The sequence below is a fragment of the Dipodomys ordii genome, unplaced genomic scaffold, assembly GCF_000151885.1.
Source record: "Dipodomys ordii isolate 6190 unplaced genomic scaffold, Dord_2.0 Scaffold8, whole genome shotgun sequence".
Lineage (NCBI taxonomy): Eukaryota > Metazoa > Chordata > Mammalia > Rodentia > Heteromyidae > Dipodomys > Dipodomys ordii.
Window position 1 is genome coordinate 18,911,886 of NW_012267224.1, and position 13,647 is coordinate 18,925,532.

Genomic DNA, 13,647 nt, shown 5'->3' on the forward strand with positions numbered 1-13,647 from the left:
TTGAAAAGAAACTTACTTGATTACTGAGAAGAGAGTCCTAAAAAGCTGGATAAAAATTTCATTGCAATCTTCCAATTCAAAGCAGATGTTATACGACTTAACCCAAGCTAAATTCTTAAAATGAATAAATAAAAATAATTAATCTCATATGTACAGAATAGCAACACAAAACTAAACTTATTAGTAAATTTAAATTTTTATCACTAGTAAAATTTAACTTTTAGAATTACGAGTTTTTATTAGAGCCTATAATGACTCAATGTATAATAGTCTATATTTAAAAAGACATACACTTGATAGCATGAACTTTTTTCAGATTTATTAACAGAGAGGTTGATAAGCATACATAATATACATAAACAGAATGTTAAGGAGCACTGAAAATCTATTTTAGATCAGAAAAGAATAAAAACAAATAAGATACAATGAAAACTGGTTTCAAACTAATCTGCATCCATTAGAATACATTTATCTTTTCAAACTATAAGGAACAAGGTAAGATTTTCTTTTCCTTGTAAATGTAAAAGGTTTTTCATTAGGTGGCTTTCTATAAAATAATGGTTCATTTAATATCATAAATATAAAAATTTGCTAGTATGCAGAACTGACATTTATGAAATAAAGTGTTAGGATTTTTTACCTCTAATAAATAAAAGTATCTATTAAATTGTGGGCTCTTTGTATCCTCCAAACCTTTTAATTGTCTGGTAATAAACAAAAATATGTCCTGTTAAAAAAAATAAAATATATTAATTTAGACATACTTATTATTCTTTCACATCACATTGTCTCTATATTCTTTATATATTTGTTACAAAAAACAAATAAAACTCTCCTTTAACTGAATAACTTAAAACTACGCAAGGCCCATTATTCAAAATGACTGGGAAATAAGAAGCAAAAATAAAGATGGTTAGTTATACTCATCTTTAGCCTTTCTAAGAACCCAGCGTCTGCGTCTTATTCAACTGTATTACTTCTACTACAGAACTTCCACATCACTCAGTATCTTCACCTTGCATGTCAAACAACTATCTTCATTTTTAAGAAGCTGAATAAGCCAATCCACTATTTCCTACATATAAATATCAATTTTCATGACCCAGTTTTGAATTTAATGTGCATCTACAAAGATGTAAACAACTAGTACAAGAGTGATGATCGTGCTTGATAAGACAATGCTTGATAAGAAATGTACTCATTATCTTGCCCATGTAATTGTAACCCCTCTGTACAGTATTTTCACAAAAAAAAAAAAAAAGAGTGATGATTGTGCTTTAATTCTTTTGTTGCTGCTTTTATTTTGAGGCAGGATCTGAGTCGGTAGCCTAGTCTGGCCTCACATTCTCAATCCTCTAGCCTCAGTCAATAACATTCTACGACTATAGATGTCAGCTACCACCCCGAGACTTCATTTCTAGTTGAACTTTCTTTAGAACTTTTAATTCAAAATAGTACCAACATGTTACAATATGAGTTTTGCACTACTATAATTCTCCCTTATACAGAGGGAATATACTCCGAGATTACCAGCAGATGCCTGAGACTAGACACTAATAAACCCTATCGTAATTTTTGTTTTGGGTTTTTTTTTTTTCTTTTTTGCCAGTTTGGAGGCCTGAACTCAGGGCCTGGGCATTTTCCCTAAGCTTCTTTTGCTAAAGGATAGCACTCTATCACTTGAGCCACAGCGCCACTTATGGCTTTTTCTGTTTATGTAGTACTGAGGAATCGAACCCAGGACCTTCATGAATGCTAGGCAAGCACTCTACCCCTAACTCACATTCCCAGCCCCCTACAATAGTTTTTTTTTTAACACTATATACACACACCTATGAGAGCTGAATATATAAATTAGACATGGTAAGGGATTAACATTAATAATGAAATAAAACAAAACAATACGTTATAAAAGTTTGCATCTGGAGAACATTAAAATACGGTGACAGTTGATAACTGAGACAGCCATTAAGTGACTAATGGTCTGGCAGCATATACAGTGTAATACAGGATAGAGGGATGATTCTTGTCTCAGGAAAGATGAAGCAGAAGAGTATAATATTTCACTATTCTCTGCAAAACAGTGAGATTTTGACATTTCTGAATCATTTATTTCTAGAATTTTCCATTTACTACTTTTGACCATAGTCAGCTGTAAGTGACTAAAACTCTGAAAGAGAAACTATGGATGGGGAGGGAACCTACAGCATTTACCAGAAAGTTGTCCAAAAGAGTAAAACTTTCCAAGAATAATTGATTTTATTATTCATATTAACTTTTCATGTTTTTGTATTAATTTTCATTTTAGTTTTCATATTATTGAAATGAAATCAGTTCAAGGGAGCTATATAAATGTTCCTGAAACATTTTGAATGAAGGCAGAATCACCAATATAAGCACATAGTTTTGCTTGTTAAGTAACCTATAGGGGAATATAGCTATTTGAACGTATAAATTCTAGTACAGCACAGTTTTAAAAACCCTCATTAATCTACTATTAATATGTAGGCTTTGTGATGGACTAGCTTAAAGGATAACTTTTACTTTTCTTTTTTTTTTTGGGTCCGGTCATGGGGTTTGAACTCTGGGCCTGGGCGCTGTCCCTCAGCTCTTCAGCTCAAGGCTAGCGCTATACCACTTGAGCCACAGCGCCACTTCCGGCTTTTTTCTTTTTGCTTATGTGGTGCTGAGGAATCGAACCCAGGGCCTCGAGCATGCAAGGCAAGTGCTCTACCACTGAGCCACCTTCCCAGCCCCTAATTTTTACTTTTCAAAAGCTCAGAGTAACACTATTTTTGGAGACATGAAAATTGTCTAATAATACAATAATTAATATAATAATAAAACTAATAATACACTCAAAATTATAAGAATATAAAACATGCTCATAAAGATAAACTATACAACAAAAATAAGTCAATTTTTACTTTTGTAAAAGTTTGTAAACATTGTATTTACCTTAAGTTTATCATGGGAAGTATATGGAGCTTCTGGGGCATATATGCGAAATATGTCAGCCAAACAACAAGCTACAAGGAGACGTACATCTTTATTAGGGTTCCTGAGGAAGAATTCAGATGCAAGATGCAAGGCTAGTGGGAGATACTGCTGCTTTTCATCTTCTGAATCTTGATCCATATCCATAAAAGTTTTTACTACCATCTGTAAAAATATATAAATGAACAATATATGATCAACTATGGTACTTAGTGATGACTAGGAAAGCAATTTGATTTTTTAAAAACAAATCTGGGCCGGGCTCCAGTGGCTCACATCTGTAATCCTAGCTACTCAGGAGGCTGAGATTTGAGGATTGTGGTTCAAAGCCAGCCCCAGTAGCAAAGTCCAGGAGACTCTTATCTCCAATTAAACACTAGAAAACTTGAAGTAGTGCTGCGGCTCAAGTGTCAAGAGTGCTCACCTTGAGCTGAGGAGCTCAGGGACAGGGCTCAAGCCCACACAGAATTCAAGCCCCACGATCGACCAAAAAAACAACAACAAATCTTGGATAATGGCTCATGCCTGTAATCATAGCTACTTGGGAGGCTGAAATCTGAAGATAATGATTCAGCCCAGGCTAGAAAACCCATGAGACTCTTATCTCCAATAAACACTCAGAAAAAGCCAAAAGTAGCTGGTGGCTCAAGTAGCAGTAGTAAGCAAAAGAAGCTCAGGGATAGCAGCCAGTCCCTCAATATAAGCCCCAAGATCAACAAACAGACACACAAAAAGGGGAGGAGATGGAAATGATGATATAGCTCAATGGTACTATGTATAAAAATAGTCCTGAGTTCCATTCAAACTAGATCTTTAAAAAAAAATTGTTAGTGTTATTACAGAGGTGATGTAAGGGGTGAGGGGGGTGGGGTTTCCAGTTACATAAGTTAGGGAAAGTCAAACTAGATTTTTAAAACTAACTATAAATTTTATATTCATTCATTCCTGGGAATCAAAACCAGGGTCGTATACACGCTAGCAAAATGCTCTACAGCTGAGCTACATCTGTAGCACCAAAGTAAAGACTGTTAATAGATTCATTTATTCATAAATTCATTTACTCAGAATGTCTTACTATGGTACAAAAGCTTGCCTACACTGATCCCAAGTGATCCTTCTCCCTTCCATCTTCTGAATAGTTTAGACTACAAGTTTATGTTATCAAATCCAGCTTTCATTACTAATTTTATATCTAGCTCAAGTAAAACTAATTTTATATCTAGCTTTAGCTGAGCGCCAGTGCCTCACACCTGTAATCCCAGATACTCAAGAGGCTGAGATCTGAAGATAGCAGTTCAAAGCCAGCCTGGGCAGGAAAGTCTGTGAGACTCTTATCTCCAATAAACCACTCAGAAAACTGGAAGTGGTGCTGTGGCTCAAGTGGTAGAGCACTAGCCTTGAGCTGAAGAGGTTAGGGACAGAGCTCAGGTCCAGAGTTCAAGCCCCACAAGACAAAAAATAAAAAGGTCTGGGCCTTATATGTACAATCAAACTGACTTGATATTTTACATCAATTGCTTCTTTTATATTTTATAATCAAAGTTGCTTTATGTGCTTTTGTAAAAACTGCTACTTTAACATGATTATGATATCACAAAATAAAGCCATGTTTAAATGTTTCCATATAGCTGTAATTATAAACTTTCCTATTATTTATGTCTATAAAACAAGTGTGTTTTATTTTTCATTTGAAATGCTACAACCGAGCCTAAGGCTTTGTGTATATTTTAAGCCACATACCCTTAGCCTCGCATATGCATTTTGTGATTTCAATAAAGACAAATACATGAAAGAAAAATTCTCGATTTTTTTTTGGGGGGGTCCGGTCGTGGGACCTGAACTATGGGCCTGGGCGCTGTCCCTTAGCTATTCAGCTCCAGGCTAATGCTCTACCACTTGAGCCACAGTGCCATTTCTGGCTTTTTTCTTTTTGCTTATGTGGTGCTGAGGAATCAAACCCAGGGCCTCATGCATGCAAGGCAAGCACTCTACCACTGAGCCACCTTCCCAGCCCCAAATTCTCTATTTCTTAACCCTAGAAAATAATCACTATTCACATTTGTTTCTTGATGCTGGCCTGTTTTCTCTGCAAATAATTATTTATTCATGTATCAAATAATTAGAAACCAATTATACAAAAGGAAAAGCTAATTAAACTGACCGCCCTCTAGCAAGAATAGAAAGAAAAAAGATAAGTCACAAATTACTAACATCAGAAATAAAAAAGGAGATGTATTATATACATTAGGTAGAAACACTACCTGTCACATAAAATACAACAATCTGCATATTCCTATTCCCACAAAAAAAACTGAATATAAGTGAAATAAATAAAATCTTCAGCAACAGTATTCACTGGTGAAAAGGTCCAAAATTCACAATAGATAAGTATACTAGAAGCTATTCCATTCATGACAGCAAGCCCCTCTCTGTCATTCTGTTCTTATTAAGCTACAGATCTTGGTGTAGAAATACTGTCTGTGGTTAGTAAAAAGTGAAGTTAGGATTTTTTAAGCTTTATATATTCTTCTACTAACATTTTAATAGATAGTTATCTGATTGGAAGAAAAGAATAAATACATAGACAACATCTGGAATATAGGAATACTAAGAATAAAGACAGATGGGTGCAGGTGACTCACACTATAAATCCTACCAACTCAGAAGATTGTGATCTGAGGCTCACCATTTGAAGCCAATACAGGTTGAAGCCAATTCCAGAGACAAATCTGTAAGACCCTCATCTTCAATTAACCAGCAGAAAGCTGGAACTAGCAGCATGGCTCAAGTGGTAGAAGACTATCCATGAACAAAAAAGCCAAGCAAAACTTTGAAGCCCTGAGAGTTCAAGCCCCAGTACTGGTAAAAGGAAAAATAAATAAGAAGCAAAAGAGATGTTAAGAAATAAAAGACAATCGTAACAATCACAACAGTAGAACTAAGGAGGTTACCTGAAATCACAGTATTTTTACAATAAAAACTATGTACAAATTTTTTATAATCTTTATTGTTTTTCTTAAAGCATATTTTTTTTTGTTTTTGTTTTTGTCGGTCATGGGGCCTGAACTCAGGGGCTGGGCACTGTCCCTCAGCTCAAGGCTAGTACTCTACCACTTGAGCCACAGTGCCACTTCCAACTTTTTTTTATTTTTCTGCTTATGTGGTACTGAGGAATGGAACCCAGGGCCTCATGCATGCAAGGCAAGCACTCTACACTGAGCCACCTTCCCAGCCCTAAAAAATTAAAAAAAAAAAAAAAAAAAAAAAAGACATTCAACAGGGGCTGGGAAGGCGACTCAGTGTAGAGCACTTGCCTTGCACACATGAGGCCCTGGGTCGATTCCTCAGTACCACATAAGCAGAAAAAGAAGCCGGAAGTGGCACTGTGGCTCAAGTGCTAGAGCACTAACCTGGAGCTGAAGAGCTGAGGGACAGCGCCCAAGCCTAGAGTTCAGGCCCCACAACTGACTAAAAAAAAAAAAAAAAAAAAAGGCATTCAACAGTCTTTACTTCCCCAAGCTGGCTTTGAACTGTGATCCTCATAGCTCATCCTCCTGAGTAGCTAGGATTATGGGCATGAATCACCCGTGACCAGATCTTTTCTCTTTTTTTTGGGGGGGGGAAGCATTCCTGGGGTTTGAACTGAGGACCTGGACGCTGTTCCAGGGCCTCTTGTGCTCAACGCTACCCTCTACCACTTGAGCCACAGTGCCACTTCCCGTTTTTCTGAGTTGGAGATAAGAGTCTCACAGATTTTCCTGCCAGGGTTGGCTTCAAACTTCTCAGACTTCAGCCTCCTCAGTAGCTAAGATTACAGCATGAGCCATTGGCGCTCAGCTCTTTCCTACTTTTTACAAATAGAAAACAAGACATATTTTTGTCATCTATTACTATATAACATTAAACAGTAAACATTTATCACAGATTTTCAGAATAAATAACTGGAAGGCTGCCTGGGCTGGGTGGGTTCAGCTTGGAATTTCTCATAAGGTCGCACTTGGGTGCAGTTGTCTGAAGTTTGACAGAGCCTGCAGGATATTTTTTTTGGGGGGGGAGGTCCAGTCATGGGGCCTGAACTCTGGGCCTGGGCGCTGTCCCTCAGCTCTTTAACTCAAGGCTAGGGCTCTGCCACTTGAGCCACAGCACCACTTCTGGCTTTTTTGGCTTATGTGGTGCTGAGGGATTGAACCCAGGGCCTCATGCATGCGAGGCAAGCGCTCTACCACTGAGCCACCTTCCCAGCCCCGCCTGCAGGATATTTTGATGGAAACTCTTTCATAAGGTTCTAGTTCAGTACTAACTATTGTAAAAATACCTCAATTAGATACTATCTTTTTAGACAGAAGAATGAAATGCCCTTTATGGAAAGCCTTCCTCCAGCAGGTTATCTAAGACAGCAAGTCCTAAGTGACAATCTTTAGGACTTAACCTCAAAAGGAATGTAAAGTGGGCTGGGAAGGTGGCTCAGTGGTAGAGTGCTTGCTTTGCATGCAAGAGGCCCTGGGTTTGATTCCTCAGCACCACATAAGCAGAAAAAGCTGGAGGTGGCACTGTGGCTCAAGTGGTAGAGTGCTAACCTTGAGCTAAAGAGCTGAGGGACAGCGCCCCCATGACCAACAACAACAACCAAAGGCATACAAAGTGATTTCTACAGTAGCTTATTAGTTGCTAATAGATTTATTCATGTGAAAAAGGACTACACAATCGAGGAAACACAAGGAAACAAGGATCATTTGGGGGCTATCTTTGGACTATACCATACCATCTCCCCTACTATTTATACCATTGTAGTCCTCTCCCATGATTTAGGATTGATCAAAGACACAATAGGCAGCCTAATATAAAAGGCAGTTTGATAAGTATTTATACATTGTGACTTCATTGGTATCAGAACCCAGTATTAGGATCCTAGGAAACCCAGACCAAAAAACAAACAAACAAACAAAAAAAAAACATGGGCAGAGCCCTGAAGATGAGCCATTACACAGAACATATAGAAGAGAATGGATGCCCTAAATAAACACCAATCTAAACTTAGCACCAAGACACCAAATGGAATGGGAACCTCCACACAGTAAATTTACAAAAGTATAAGATGACTGGGAAATATTTCAGATATACAATGCTTGCCTAGCATATACAGGTCCTATAAAATAAAGAAATGAAAGTCTATTTATATGTGTTTTCTGAGGCAGGTTCTGGGGTTTGAACTCAGTCCGTTCCTTTTGCTAGGCAAGTGTTCTACCATTTTGAGCCACACCTTCAGCCTTTTAAAAAGTATGCTGCAGATTGTATGAGGAAAGAGGTTTGGTTCCTTATCCCCTTTCCTATGCCTCCCACATAACTGGGATTTAAGGCATGAGCCACCTTACCAGCTTGTTGACTAAGGTACGGTCTACTTCCTCAAGTAGCTGGAATAACAAGTATAAGCCACTATGCCCCAGTTAATACATATTTGAAAATTAGCCTCTGTAGGTTTATTACCATCTAATAAACTATATAGCAATTTCTAAAACTAGAAAATATTTATAGTTCCATATCTGTGCTTACTTAAAACTATGAAATAAGAATAATGTTTACCGAGGCTGGGAAGGTAGCTCAGTGATAGAGTGCTTGCCTTGCATGCATGAGGCCCTAGGCTCGATTCCTCAGCACCATATAAGCAGAAAAAGCTGGAAGTGGTGCTGTAGCCCAAGTGGTAGAGAGCTAGCCTTGAGCTGAAAAGCTAAGGGACAGTGCCCAGGCCCAGAGTTCAGACCCCACAACCAACAACAACAACAAAAAAGAATAATGTTACCTAATTAATAAAACTATGAATGGTTGCTAACAACAACAACAAAAAAAGAAGCTAGGCACTGGTGTCTTACACCTGTAATCTTAGCTACTCAGGAAGCTAAGATCTGAGGATGGAGGTTTGAAGCTAGCCTAGGCAGTAAAGTCCCTGAGACTCTTATCTCAAATTAACCACTCAAAAACTGCAAGCAGTGGGGTGGCTCGAGTGGTAGAGCACTAGCCTTGAGCTGAGCTGAGGGACAGTGCCCAGGCCCAGAGTTCAAGCCCCATGATCAACTCCCTCCCCCCAAAAAAGATAACCTTAGGTGTCTGATTTTGAAGTATTTGTGAGGTAAAGGACAAATAATAATATAAAACAAATAAATTATTCCACATTTTAACTCATATAATTTAGAAAAAGTACAATTTATATGTCTATTATGGGTGAAAACATTTGTAATCATACTAATCTAACATTTATTGAGTTCCTGCTAAATAGCAAGAAAATTCAAGAAATTTAAATATTCAATTAATTCATTTAATACAATGATATCATTTGTGAGACATTATTTATTTTGAGATAGCAACTTGGTAAGTTGCCCATGGTGGTCTCCTCAACTTATACTCTTCCTGCCTCATTCTCCTGACCATCAAGTGTCAAAGGCAGAGCCAAAACATTATTAATTGCTTCACTTAACAGAGGAAACTGAAGTCATGTAACTTCCTAAGGGCATAGCAAGGCACTATGGCTAATCACTCTTACTTTACACCCTTATCTATCTTTTATCTATCTATCTATAATGTGTGTAAATATATGTATATAAAATTGTGTGTGTGTGTGTATATATATATATATATATATATATTATTACAGGAGGAAGGAGTGACCAAAACTGACTACAGGAAAATAAAATATATGTATTATGTTATATAGACTAAAGGACATAATAGAGATTATAACTGATTTTTCTAGGTTAACTCCAAATTATAACTGATGTTTTCTAGGTTAGCTAGGCGAAGAGTACACCAGAAAAATTGGAGATGACACTTGTAAGTTTTACACTGTACTTGTAAAATAACCATTATTTAAAGCTTTTTCTTAAAAAAGAAAAGAAAAGCAATGGTTTTTGGGGGGAGCAGGGTTGGTTTTGTTTGTTCTTTCGTTAAATGGATTAACAGTTGGAAAAATGAGATTCACAAAGTTTCTGTATGTGAGAAGAGACACATGGAGTTAATTATGCTATGAGCTGAGAAAAAATCAACAATAACTACAGGGAAATTCCGTAGAACCAAGATGAAAAGAGGGAGTAGCAAAAAGTAGACACTGGCAGAGAAGCAAGAAGAGTAAGCAAAGCTTCCCAACACAATAATGACAGAGAAAGGGAACTAAAAAAGTTCTTAAAATCTCTTCACTCAGCTAATATTAAGCAAGGAAAAAGGATTATTAGATTCATAAATGAAAAAGAATATTACCAACTGTATAGAAATAGACGGATTATAGAGCACCATATGGATAATTGTATTCCGACAAATTAAATAACTTAAATGAAATGTACAAAGTCCTACAAAGAAAGACCACCAAAACTGCCTGAGAAGAACCACAAAATAGGCTAAAATAAATGATGTTGAATTAGCAGTCAAAGGATACACACAAATAAAAGCCCAGGCCCAAATACCATTACTGCTGAATTTGACTTGATAAACATAAAACCATTTTGACTCTGACAACAGCAGTAACAACAACAAAACAGGAAGCTCAAATATTTCCAAGTAAAAAAAATTTTTTTGGAGGGTAAGGGGTTGGTCCTGGGGCTTGAAGTCTGGACCTGGGCGCTGTCCCTCAGCTCTTCAGCTCAAGGCTAGCGCTCTACCACTTGAGCCACAGCCACTTCCGGTTTTGAGTGGTTTATTGGGGATAAAGAGTCTCACAGCCTTTCCTGCTTCGACTGGCTTTGAGCTGTTAACCTCAGATCTCAGCCTTCAGAGTAGCTGGGATTACAGGTGTGAGCCACCGGTGCCTGGCTCAAGTAAATTTAATGTATGAAGTTTTACCCTAATTTTAAAATCAGAACTACAGACAAACAAGTAACTCTTACAATATGTCTTCAACAAAATATCAGCTAATTAAACTGAGCAACATATAAAAACAATTATAACATGATGATAATTTACCTTGTGAAAATTAAAATGTGTGTGACTCTAAGTATCACTATTCCACAATACTGTGAAATATGTGAAATTTAGGCAATCTTACCTAATCTCAACTAATAAAAAAGTAAGAGAAGGGATGGGTTAAGAGAGATGGGTGACAATGCTGTCAGATACTTTGTCCTCATATACTGTTTGGTAGAACGGAAACTTTTTTGTACAACTACTTAAAAGATAATTTTTTAATTAAAAAAAATTATAAGCCAGGGCTGGGAAGGTAGCTCAGCAGTAGAGTGCTTGCCTTGCAAGCATGAGGCCCTGGGTTCAATTCCTCAGCACCACATAAACAGAAAAAGCCGCAAGTGGCGCTGTGGCTCCAGTGGTAGAGTGCTAGCCTTGAGCTGAAGAGCTGAGGGACAGCACCCAGGCCCAGAGTTCAGGCCCTATGACTGGCAAAAAAAAAAAAAAATTATAAGCCAGGTACCAGTGGCTCATGCCCATAATCCTAGCTACTCAGGAAGCTGAGATGTGATGATTGAGGTGCAAAGCAACCTTAGGCAAGAAAATCTATGAGACTCATCTCCAATTAATCACCAGAAAACCAGAGGTGGCGCTTTGGCTCAAGTGGTAGAATACTGACCTTGAGCTGAAGAACTCAGGGATAGTGCCTAGGCCCAGAGTTCAAACCCTACAACTGGGAAAAAAAAAATTATATACTATTACCAAGTAGAATTTATACCAGGAATCCAAACTTGGTTTAATATCTGAATATTCAATAATGGAATAAATTATATTAGTAGAATACAAAAAAAATCATGCAAAGATGCTGAAACTGTATTTCATAAATATCACTTGATGATTAAAATAAAAAATAGCCAGGTACCGTGGTTCACACCTGAAATCCTAACTACTAAAGAGGCTGAGATTCAACAATCCTATTTCAAAAACCAGCCTGGATAGGACAGTCTCTCCTTTTTTTTTTTTTTTTTTTTGGGTCGGTATGGAACTTGAACTCTGGGCCTGGACGCTGTCCATCAGCTCTTCAGCTCAAGGTGAGCGCTCTACCCTTGAGCCACAGTGCCACTTCTGGTTTTCTGGGTGGTTTATTGGAGATAAGAGTCTCAGACTTTCCTGCCAGGGTTGGCTTTGAAACCAAGCCCCCTCTAACCATCATGAAGCTGGAAGTGGGGTGCCAGCCTTGAGCAAAATATCAAGAAATTATGAGGTTAGAGGTTAAAAAACTATATTCAAAGGTCTGGGAATCAAGAAAGAGAAGAGATAATAGAACTGTTAAAAAAAAAAAAAAGCATGAAGAAACAACAAAAGAGAGAAAGAGACAGAGACAGAGAGAGAGACCCAGAGAGAAGTATGAAGCAGTTAGCCCTACTAACTCTAGTTCCTAAGTGAGGAGAAGAGGCCAAAGTCACAAAGCAAGTCAGGCAGCTCTTGGTGACAACAAAGTCCAAGCCACAGGAGAGAACTGACAGTTCTCTTAGTTTTAAATCCAGCCTGGGAATTTGGCAACAGCAACTCTTATGTGACAGGCTAACACTGAAGAAATTAATTGCATTATCCCCAAACCTGTTGCCACTTTGAGCAGCAGTTTGAAACTAAGCTATTCTGGGGAACTCAAAACAATCGTAAGAAACAAATCACAAGTCAGAGAGATCCTTGGGCATACCCTGCCAGAGAGTATGGATGGAATGGCCACAAATGGCAGTCATGGACAGAAAGGAAAGTCATATACAGACCCTCTGGGGTTAAGCAAGCAGCAGGGGTCTCGGACTATGCTGTGCAGACACTTGGTGTCTCCACTCGGTGTAGCAAGGTTCAACTCGGTGTAGCAAGGATCAAGCCCCCACCACTTGTTAGATTACTATGGCAACTGAGAGCTCTGAGACTGCAGACTGCTCAGACTGTAGAGCTGCCTCACTGAAGTATGAGGACTGCTGCCAAGTAGGACTAAGAACTCGAGTCCAGGTCTCTAGGATCTCTCGGTTTCTGCAACATTTTTCCTCCCACAGTTCGCTGTGAACTGGAGTCTAAAAGCACTAAAATCAACAGGTTGTATCAGGTTCCCTTGGTTCTCCCCATCCAGTGCAGACCTTAGTGCTGTTTGTGTCCCCTACTCTTTAGCCCTTGGCTAGACCCCTTGGCTTGGGTATTTGTTGCCTATGGATGCACAAACTGGAGAGGTGGGAGAAAGGGAAGATGGAGGATGGGGAAGGGGTGGAGGGGAACCAACTTTTAAAGTTTCCCTGGACCAGAAGCACTTAAGTTTATTTACTGGGGCCAGAAGAAGTTCCTAGTAAGCAACAGGAAGGTTCCGAAATGAATGCAGCCTGACACTGATAACATTCCCAAACCAATTCAACTTTTATCATATAGTACCAATTAGTATGGTGGGAACAGAGAAGAACTACTAGATTCTAGTTACAACCTACTACCCCTCTACCTTCCATTTCAGACCTCCCAGATTCCAACATTAGAGGACCTGAAAGTGTTTATTTTTCCACTTTTTTTTTTTTACTATTTTTTAAGTATTTTTAAATCTATAAATACTTTCATTTTTTAAAATTTTCTATCTCATCTTACCTTTCTTATTTGCATGTTTTTCTTTATTTTGAATTCATTTTTTTTTTTGGCGGGGGTCCGGTCGTGGGGCCTGAACTCTGGGCCTGGGTGCTGTCCCTCAGCTCTTCAGCTCAAGGCTAGCGCTCTACCACTTGA

General features: G+C 38.2%; 1 protein-coding gene across 1 annotated transcript in view; it reads right to left on the reverse strand.

The window, feature by feature from the left end:
- The window catches only part of LOC105980298 (sister chromatid cohesion protein PDS5 homolog A), a 54,004-nt gene that overhangs the window by 29,114 nt on the left and 11,243 nt on the right, over positions 1–13,647 (reverse strand). Inside the window, exons 2-4 of the mRNA XM_013009080.1 lie at positions 2,959–3,162; positions 641–727; positions 17–114 (exon numbers count right to left, since the gene is read on the reverse strand). Of these exons, the coding sequence (XP_012864534.1) occupies positions 17–114; positions 641–727; positions 2,959–3,162 (389 nt within the window). The remainder of the gene's footprint in view (positions 1–16; positions 115–640; positions 728–2,958; positions 3,163–13,647) is intronic.